Source organism: Seriola dumerili, unplaced genomic scaffold (assembly GCF_002260705.1).
Source record: "Seriola dumerili isolate Sdu_G_001 unplaced genomic scaffold, Sdu_1.0 BDQW01000056.1, whole genome shotgun sequence".
Classification (NCBI taxonomy): Eukaryota; Metazoa; Chordata; class Actinopteri; order Carangiformes; family Carangidae; genus Seriola; species Seriola dumerili.
The window spans coordinates 4,930,144-4,939,553 of NW_019174311.1; the positions used below are offsets into that span (position 1 = coordinate 4,930,144).

Genomic DNA, 9,410 nt, shown 5'->3' on the forward strand with positions numbered 1-9,410 from the left:
AATAAAAAGAAAGACCACATCTGACAGGTTCTGAGCAGAAGTAATATATTTTACTGTTGACATTAATGTTTAAAGAAATCATACACCTCACAGGCAGATTAGTTTGTAACCTTATTTGCCTTATTCTCTCATTGTGGATGAACAGATGATGTACAGCTAAGGTCCATGAAAGCTGTCACAGTACATGGCATCCTGGCACAGATATCCTATGATAAAATAAAGAATATCACTTCCCAGCATTTAAATGCTCTACGTGAAGCACAGTCCATGAGTCAGCCTGTGGTAATTTCAGTAACCTGGTTATATGGCTCTGATGTTGATTTGTTTTGCCCGGGCTTCCTTACACTGACAAATAAGTCAGGATATCGTGGCACTTGTGCCCTTTTTCTCACCAACAGGTGTCAGATTCATTTCACTTCATATGAATGCCATCAACTGTGGAGGAGTTTTCCATATTTTTTGTGTTACTTATTTGAACCACTTGAGTCATGGAAACTCTGTCAGCTTGTGCCTTGAACAGATGTTTGGTCAAACCCTACAGTATGTAACAGGCAGAGGTCTACAGAGGGCTACAGTGACCCTCCATCACCATCATCCAGATGAGGAAGATGACGAAGCGTCTGAGGAGACAGCCGGAGAGGGCGTGGGGAGATCTCGGGCATGGGGAGGGTGGGAGGGAGTGTTGGGTGGGAGTCGGAGGTGGATAAAGAGAGGGAGAGAGTGCTGTACCCCCCACCCCCCCCCGCCCCCCCAACCCAACCCCACCCCACCCCCCTCTGAGGAGTTCTGGGAACCTTCATGACTGACTGGAGAGTCGGGGATCCAGTGTGAGGTGTCGGAGAGCCCGGTAACAGCTGTTGTCCAGGGTTGAGGGTGTTGAGAGAGTCCAGTTCTCCTGTCGCTGTCATGGGCTTCACGGCCGTGCTGCTGTCCTTCCTCCTGGTGTCTCTGAGCTGGTCCAGAGGAGCCGTCATCACAGGGGTGAGTGACAAGTTTCCGGCTCTGCTGCACACTGTTCAGTCTGTGATTTTATCAGGTTTTAGATTCATGTGATCAGTTCTTAAAGGACTGTCTAATTCCTCTAAATGACTAATTACTTATCTATCTAATTAGATTTTACATTGTTATTATCGTCTCTTTCTGCAATTATCTGCAATTACTCACTTATTTACTATGGCTGCAACTAACAATTATTTTTATTATATGATGATCTTTTCATTTTTTTTTTCAATTAATCACACAATGAAGTTATTCTACAACATGTAAAACGGTGCTCATCACAAGTTTGATCGATCAAAGATTAAATTCACAACAAAATAAAACAGAAAAAAACAGCAAATCTTCACCTGCTGAGAAATGTTTTGACTTTTTGCTTGATAAATTAAATTGTTTGCAGTTGACAGATCAATAATTGACTAATTGTTTCAGTCTATACAAAGGGAAGTGTGCTCAAAACTCTGTTTTACTTCAACAAGACTGTTGATTTCTGGTTTGATTTTCTCATATTGAAATGACAAATTCACATAAACTATATTTTAATGGAAACACAACAGCTCACTTTGGTGGATAATTTTATAAAATTTGATTACACATGACTAATGAGAGACCACATCCTCCTCCGCTTCAAGTCCACTGGAAAAACGAGAGGAAATTATCTCAGTCCTCTGATTGATATTCATTTGTAAATGGATTAGGGAGATGACAGGCGATGGATAAAATGGCTTTCACTGTACGGACATGAGAGGGTATCTCTATTACAATAAATAAAAATGAAATATTCAAACACAAAAGGGTATCTCTATTAGCATTAATAAAAATAAAACTGATTCACTGGCATTAAAAGAACTGCCCTCCTCTTCATCTCTCTCCGTCTCTTTTATTCTTTTCTGTCTGTACCACCTCGTCTCTCTGTGTCTGTCCTCAGGCCTGTGAGAGAGATGTGCAGTGCGGGTTTGGTCTTTGCTGTGCTGTCAGTCTGTGGCTGAGAGGGCTGAGGATGTGCGTCCCAAGAGGCGTGGAAGGGGATGAATGCCATCCCTTCAGCCACAAGGTGGGGAGAAATGTCATGTTACTAATCTGCATCCATCCAACCTGCATCACACTCTCTGCTACACACACACACACACACACACACACACACACACACACTCACACACACACACACTTGAAGTTCAGATTTTATCAAGTGCTGGCAGGTTGGCTGAAGCTTTAGAAAAGCTGCTGATAACTGCAGAGGCTATTGATCTTCTCCACAGAGAAGCGGGCGATCAGAGCCATACATCACTGCGATCATCTGGAGATGGCAACAGTTAGTTCTGCTAACACCACATCCGTCTCCGGATTCAGACTTTTAAAGAGCAGCTTTTTTTTTCAGACCTGCCGCTCCACCTGTCAGTTGATGAAGGATTTACACTGTCAGATTATTTCCCCCCTCCCCTTTTTTTTCCTCCACTTTCAGGTGCCATATCCAGGGAAAAGGCAGCATCACACCTGCCCCTGTGTCCCTCACTTGGTGTGCACCAGATACGCTGATAGCAAGTATAGATGTACTGATGACTTCAAAAACATGGACTTTTAATGGACGCCTAAACATTCAGATGAAGAAGAGCACGGCAGAAACGATATTTCAGAGTGAAGAGTTGAACAAGCTGTGGATCCAAAATGCACATTTCATCTTTACTGACTGTATTCTTCATTTGTGTACTCTATGCACTATAATATATAGTTTGTATTCTCTTAATGCACACCAAGAGGACAGGAGAGGAGATGGCAGGGCATTGTGACCAATCAACAAAAAACACAGATTTACTTAATGAAAACAAGGTTATTTGTAAAGCTGTAAAACATTTGCTGTTTTATTTTCATGCTCATTTTATGTTAATTTATGAAGAGAAATGTGTAGATATAATTGTCAATAAAAGTATTATAACAACATTGTGTGTCATGTGATGTGTCCTCTGCGGAAGGTTTTTTTGTTTTCTGTGCTCAGTTTGTGTTGCTTGATTAAACATTATGTGTGTTATGGGATGGAAGTATCAAATGGTTTTAATCACAGTCTGATTATGATAAAGGTCATAATCATAATCAGATTCTCTGTGCCTTCTCGAGCACATGTGACCTTGCTATATAACTGAACTGATGACTAAAGGCATCTGACTTGTGCCAAACATTTGATTTGTGCAGATGTCAGTTAAAGGGTAAATACACCACGTTCCACCACCAACGTTCCCAACAGAAGATTTAGGTTCAGGAAAATAATTCATTTTTCATAACATTCCCAAGAGTTTTTTTCACTAACATATGGATCTTGACAAGCTCTGGATAGTAAAAAAAAAAGAAAAAAAAAAAAGAAAAGAAAATTAATGATGCAGTGATGTGATGTCGTATTTTTGTGCACAACCTGGTTTGAAAGAAAGTTTAATGAACTTTTGCGACCTCATTGCACAGATGCTGCTACCATACCAGACGATGCAATTTTATCCTTTTACATGATAAGGATATGTCTTTGTTATATGAAGTGAGAACAAGAGTACCTTTTGTGCAATTTTAATGTCTTTACAACAGACAGAATCCTTTCATTTATTGTTATTATTATTATTGTTGTTGTTGTTTATATTAGAAGTATTATTAATACTACTAAATACTAGGGCATTATTGTACTTTTTCCTTCATTACACAGTCATTGTTATTTTGCAGATCAAGTACAAAACCTTTGATGAGCTTATGAAATGCCGAGCTTTGCTATAGATTCATCTGCTCATAATATATGAATTTAAGAGTAGCTCGGCTTCAGCCATGTGCAAAATAAAATGCTGCTTACACATTCATGCATAACTAATGATAACTGTCCAAAGACATAACACACATTACACCGACAGGAGCCATTTTTTCTGCATGATTAAATTTACAATCAATATCTATACGCAAAGAGTCTGAATACGTCCTCAGCTATTGTGCTTTGATAAAGGTTACCATCGGTATTTCATGGGATAAATTCACTTACAAAAAGGTTGTGGAATCAGTATAAAAATGGTTTTAAAATTAGATTCAATGTGTAATATTAACTGTGTAAATATGAAACAAACTTTCCAGTCAAAGTCAAACTGCAACTTATGCTCTGGAATTTGAGTAAGCTCCTTAAAATGCACTGAGCATTGTTTTATTCTTTGTTCACACCACAAGCCGTTCCCCTCTGTGTCTTGGTTTGTGTGTCATTGTTATCAGATAAGCCTCAGTTCACACCTTTGGTAACCCGTGGAAAGTTTCCATATCGATGTTAAACAAAGGCTCTGGACATCAGGTCGCCTAATCTACATATCAGCACATTAAACGTGCACTTTTCTTGCTTTAGTAAATTCAAATGACCTGTTAGATGATAGAAGTCAGTCCTCTGAGAAACCTCCTAATCAATTCATTTTGCTCAACTGTTTTCTTCAGTGTGTTTCAACAATGTCCAAGTTAACTTGGTTTTTCAGTAAATTCTCTCTGCAAAATATTTTCCTGATTATCAGTGTTCATTTGTTTCAGTGGTATATTTGCTTCTGGATAAGACGTAATTTATAACCATATCACATATTTCTTATCTCCAGCTGATACATGATATCAAGTTATATGGAAGGGCACATTGGAGACATAACCTTAATGTGTTGTATATAAAGGGCTGAACTCTGTGACTGAACTTCACTCGTCTGAGTCCAGCAGCAAAGTGACCAACATGATGAAGTGGCTCGTTGTCCTGTCGGCCCTCGTGGCTTTCTCTGAATGCCTCCATAAGTAAGTCTGATGTGGCCGGTTGAGAAGCAACCTGCACCGTCATTTCTTTGACATTTTACACCTGAACGAACTGTTGGAAGACAATCTCTTCATCTAGTATTCCTGAGGGAAAATCTAAAGGCCATCGTGCTGCTTCTTGCTTTGAGCTATCACACCTTTCAGATCGGCGCTAAGTTGAAAGCAGAGCTTATTTTCTAAAGTCTTCAGCTATACGATGGCAGACATATGTGCATTTTGCTGATTCTTTATCCACTTTGCTGTGTGTGTAGGATGCCCCTGATCAAGGGCAAGACTGCCAGGCAAGCCCTGCAGGAGAAAGGATTGTGGGATGAGTACAGGAAGAAGTACCCATACACCCCAATGAGCAAGTTCATCCAGTCTGGTACTGAGGGCATGACCAACGATGCTGACGTGAGTCCAGAGCAGAAGATTTAGATTCGGTTCAATATGAAGTCAAGAAACATCTACTTACTGTGCTTCTGTCACAGCTGCTGTAACATTTGAATCAACTTGATGTTGATCTTTATCTCTGCCACATGCCTTCTCATGTCCCTCTAGTTGTCCTACTATGGCGTGATCTCCATTGGCACCCCTCCTCAGTCCTTCAGCGTCATCTTTGACACTGGCTCCTCCAACCTGTGGATCCCCTCCGTCTACTGCTCCAGCCAGGCCTGCCGTGAGTACCGCTGAGATTACTGCTGCAGCCCAGGCTGCTGTTCAGGCAGTTTGTGGACTATTGGGGGATTTAAATGTTTGCTGATAATGCTTCCAGCAGATGGACTAACTATATGTTTTCTAGCATATACCTTTTACTCATTACACTACATTTATTTCACAGCTTCAGGTTCAAGTTACTTTATGGCAAAAATTGACAAAATTGCTAAATGATTACATGAGATCAATGGACAGTTTGAATACAACACATAGCATAGACTGTTGTAGATTGAAATGCTTACTTATATAAACTGTAGGCTGTATAAACTAATGTAGTAAAAACTCCCATTTGACCAGCTGCACTGAAATGTTTCATGCATAGTGATGCATCAGCAATAATAACCCATAAATATGATTATATAAAGCTGACAGGATCCATTCTGCAATATTAGTATGTTTTGTTGCTAATAACTCTGTATTTCTACTTAGATAAAAATTTGATAGCATTGTATTTATTTCCTACTGAGTATTTTTACTTTGAGATCTTTCAGTAAAAGATCCAAGTTGCTTGAAATTGTCATAAAATGCACATGTGAAAGAGAAGTTGTCCCTCTGCAGAGAACCACAAGAAATTCAACCCACAGCAGTCCTCCACCTTCAAGTGGGGCAGCCAGCCTCTGTCCATCCAGTACGGCACTGGCAGCATGACTGGACGTCTGGCCAGCGACATTGTTGAGGTAAACAAAGCCGCTGGAACAGAATGCACAGCGTATTTAGACTTCAAGCAGGCATACAGTATCACCGCGGTCTGTTCAACTCGTGACTGACAGCTGTCTTGTGTGTCCAGGTGGGCGGTATCACTGTGTCCAACCAGGTGTTTGGAATTAGCCAGACAGAGGCTCCCTTCATGGCCCACATGGTGGCTGATGGCATCCTGGGACTGGCCTTCCAGAGCATTGCCTCTGACGACGTCGTGCCTGTCTTTGACAACATGATCAACCAGGGACTCGTGTCCCAGCCCTTGTTCTCCGTCTACCTGAGCAGGTACTGAGACAGGATGGAAATCTGTTGGTTGGGAGCGTGTGAGTCATTTTTACATGAAATTCACTCATTGTTTTGTTTTTTTCTCTCTTTTAGCCACAGTGAGCAGGGCAGTGAGGTGGTCTTCGGTGGTGTTGACAGCAACCACTACACTGGACAAGTCACCTGGATCCCTCTGACCTCTGCCACCTACTGGCAGATCAAAATGGACAGGTACACAGAAATGCATCCAAAATCAGTGACTCAGACCAAAACTGTTGATTACCTTATCACATGCAGAATATTGGCAGTAAACATAAGTGGCACAAAGCCTTCTGGCTTGACTGTAATCAACCTTCTATTCTTCCTTCTCCCAGTGTTACCATCAACGGACAGACTGTGGCCTGCTCCGGTGGCTGCCAGGCCATCATTGACACTGGCACCTCCCTGATCGTTGGCCCAACCTCTGACATCAACAACATGAACGCCTGGGTTGGAGCCTCAACCAACCAGTACGGAGAGGTGAGTCATACCATCATACCATACCATTTGACATAGACTTTCCCTTTTCCCTGAACTCAGAGTAAACAGACTTTTAATGCTCTGACGTCAAAACTCTCAAGTAAAAATAATTAAGCAGGACTCGGTTACTTGCTTCAGCTGCAGCAATGAATAGAACTTCTGCTGCTACGTGGTCTTCAACTCTGTGCATGATGTTCTTCTCACAGTCTATAGTGAACTGCCAGAACATCCAGAACATGCCTGATGTCACCTTCACTCTCAACGGACACGCTTTCACCGTCCCTGCATCTGCCTACGTCTCTCAGGTCAGTTAGACCCCAGCCGCCGCCCACTGCAACATAAAAGTTCTCAGCACTACAATGAAGATTTGAGTGAATTAAAAAAATGTTTTCTCTCTTCTCAACACAGAGCTACTACGGTTGCAACACTGGCTTTGGCCAGGGTGGCTCTGACCAGCTCTGGATCCTGGGAGATGTCTTCATCAGGGAGTACTATGCCATCTTTAACGCCCAGGCTCAGTACATCGGTCTGGCCAAGTCTGTGTAATCAAATAAGACACCAGATGAATAATCTGTAGGTGTGTATTTCCCCGTAGGGGCTTATTTGATTGAAGACTGAACAAAAGAAGGGTGCAAATGGGACACTGTGAACAACACAGACATCAACATGTTGTATTACCTTTGCATTAAAGAGATTGTAGCAACTAAAACATTCTGTGTGTGTGTGTGTGTGTGTGTCAGTCTGACTGTGGTGGCTACAACCAAGATCCTATATCAGTGCAGAAAAACATCTTTAACAACATCTTTAGTCACAGTCGTTCTGTGGTGCAGTGTTGCACTGAAAGGTCACAGGAATAAGAATCACTCCGGTCTATTCATTCAATCTCTCTTCAGAGAAAGCTGATCTTTTATAGATGATACCAAAGGGACTGCCAGCAGCTTTTTTGTGCAAAGGAAGAACAAGCCGAGAATAGATATCGAGCGGCTCCCACAACAACAGAGGGCCAGCTGATGATGACAAACACTGATATAAGAAAAGATAAACTGATGACACGACCTGATCTCACCCTTTAAACAAGAGAGAACCACAAGGAAACCAACACAACCTTTCACCAGATCGTGTGCATTATTGTAAGGGAGATCATTTCTTTAATTCCATTACCATTTCATTTTAATGCCTTCAATCAATTTCACTAAAAGCTCCTGTTATGTACATTTTAAATGGTAGTTCAGTGATTTGACATTACACTCTTAGAAAAAAACAGGGAACTCAAAAGTGACAAAAGTTCAAATAAAAGCAGCAGAAGCCAAGATGCCTTGTCCCTTGTGTGGTTCAAGCTCTGTCTGGATCTAACAAGGCCGGACCCTTAATTTCCCATAATGCATTTTTGTTAAACCCTCTCTGCCTGGGAAATGTGTTTCAAACTGTGCACAGGCTGAGAAGTGCTAAACCTGACTATTGAACTGACATGTATGTGTACAATCAACGGAGTTCCCTTTAAAAACACAGTGGTGTCACTAACAGATTCAGTCCCACGTTAAAATCAGAACCTAACGAAGCTTTCACATGAATTCACTGGTGGATTGCCAGTGTGGAGTACTCCACCATGTCAGCCCGCTCGGTGTCAGCAGCTTGTGTTTTGGGCATCCTTAGGTTTGCATACACCTCGGTGGGTTTCTCGTGAGCTCTGAAGTCCACCGTGGTGTAGACTATGCCACTCATTTCCTGGGGGAGACAAACTTTGTCAAGAGACGGGATTGTAGAGGAAGTTTGCATCATAAACATTCAATCTGCTTTTAAAAGCCAGTGACAGTGAGTCACAGAGGCTACGTTCCCAGTTTAGCACTTACCGGGGCCTCTTGTTTCAGTGACTCACACAGAGTTTCTCCACATCTGTCTGCAAAGACAAACAACATCACGCTGTGAATATTTTTGAATGTGTTCTTTCAGAAACATTCAGATCATCCAATTTAAGGAAACTGCTTACCAGACGGTTTACGGTTTGCTTTCACTCTGAAGCAAACGACGCCAATAACCGAAGTGATCAAAATCATGACTGAAATGGACACAATGACAGCCAGCGGCAGGCCAAAACTCCAGGGGACCCTGGGAAGGAGACAGGACACATAATTGAGATAATCCCACGTTCCCCTTCAGTCAGAAAGAAATATCAGAAAATGAGTAATCTACAGAGAGAGTACCTGGGACTGTCCCTGTGGTCCTGTGCCAGAGCAGGACCAGTGGAGTCTGGGAGTGTTGTGGAGGTGTTGAGGACTGTGATGGTTGTTGGCAGTGCAGGCTGAGACTGACTGTGGTGACTTGAAGCATCTGCAAAATACAAAAATATCACAGAAGCTTCCTGAGTTAATGGCTTGAGTTACGGTGGGATTTCTCCTCCACAAACACAGGGGGAAAAACTACACTGAAAAACTATTTTGCAA

The 9,410-nt window shown here is 41.9% G+C and overlaps 2 protein-coding genes across 2 annotated transcripts; both read left to right on the plus strand.

Moving 5' to 3' along the window:
• Window positions 1-906: 906 nt before the first annotated feature.
• Window positions 907-2,578, plus strand: prok1 (prokineticin 1). Its single transcript, XM_022741697.1, has 3 exons — window positions 907-981; window positions 1,925-2,050; window positions 2,459-2,578. Exons 1-3 carry the CDS (start codon window positions 907-909, stop codon window positions 2,576-2,578), a joined length of 321 nt encoding a protein of 106 aa, XP_022597418.1.
• A 2,136-nt stretch (window positions 2,579-4,714) lies between these two features.
• Window positions 4,715-7,654, plus strand: LOC111219015 (pepsin A-like). The gene is made up of 9 exons (XM_022741565.1): window positions 4,715-4,773; window positions 5,043-5,184; window positions 5,332-5,449; window positions 6,046-6,164; window positions 6,275-6,471; window positions 6,565-6,681; window positions 6,825-6,969; window positions 7,176-7,274; window positions 7,378-7,654. Exons 1-9 carry the CDS (start codon window positions 4,715-4,717, stop codon window positions 7,513-7,515), a joined length of 1,134 nt encoding a protein of 377 aa, XP_022597286.1. The 3' UTR covers window positions 7,516-7,654.
• The last annotated feature ends 1,756 nt before the right edge of the window (window positions 7,655-9,410 follow it).

Coding starts and splice junctions, on each gene's coding strand:
- prok1 (XM_022741697.1), top strand. CDS start 907: ATGGGCTTCACGGCCGTGCTGCTGTCCTTCCTCCTGGTGTCTCTGAGC. Junction 982..1,924: donor GAGGAGCCGTCATCACAGGG/GTGAGTGACAAG, acceptor GTCTGTCCTCAG/GCCTGTGAGAGAGATGTGCA. Junction 2,051..2,458: donor GCCATCCCTTCAGCCACAAG/GTGGGGAGAAAT, acceptor CTCCACTTTCAG/GTGCCATATCCAGGGAAAAG.
- LOC111219015 (XM_022741565.1), top strand. CDS start 4,715: ATGATGAAGTGGCTCGTTGTCCTGTCGGCCCTCGTGGCTTTCTCTGAA. Junction 4,774..5,042: donor TTCTCTGAATGCCTCCATAA/GTAAGTCTGATG, acceptor CTGTGTGTGTAG/GATGCCCCTGATCAAGGGCA. Junction 6,682..6,824: donor TGGCAGATCAAAATGGACAG/GTACACAGAAAT, acceptor TCCTTCTCCCAG/TGTTACCATCAACGGACAGA.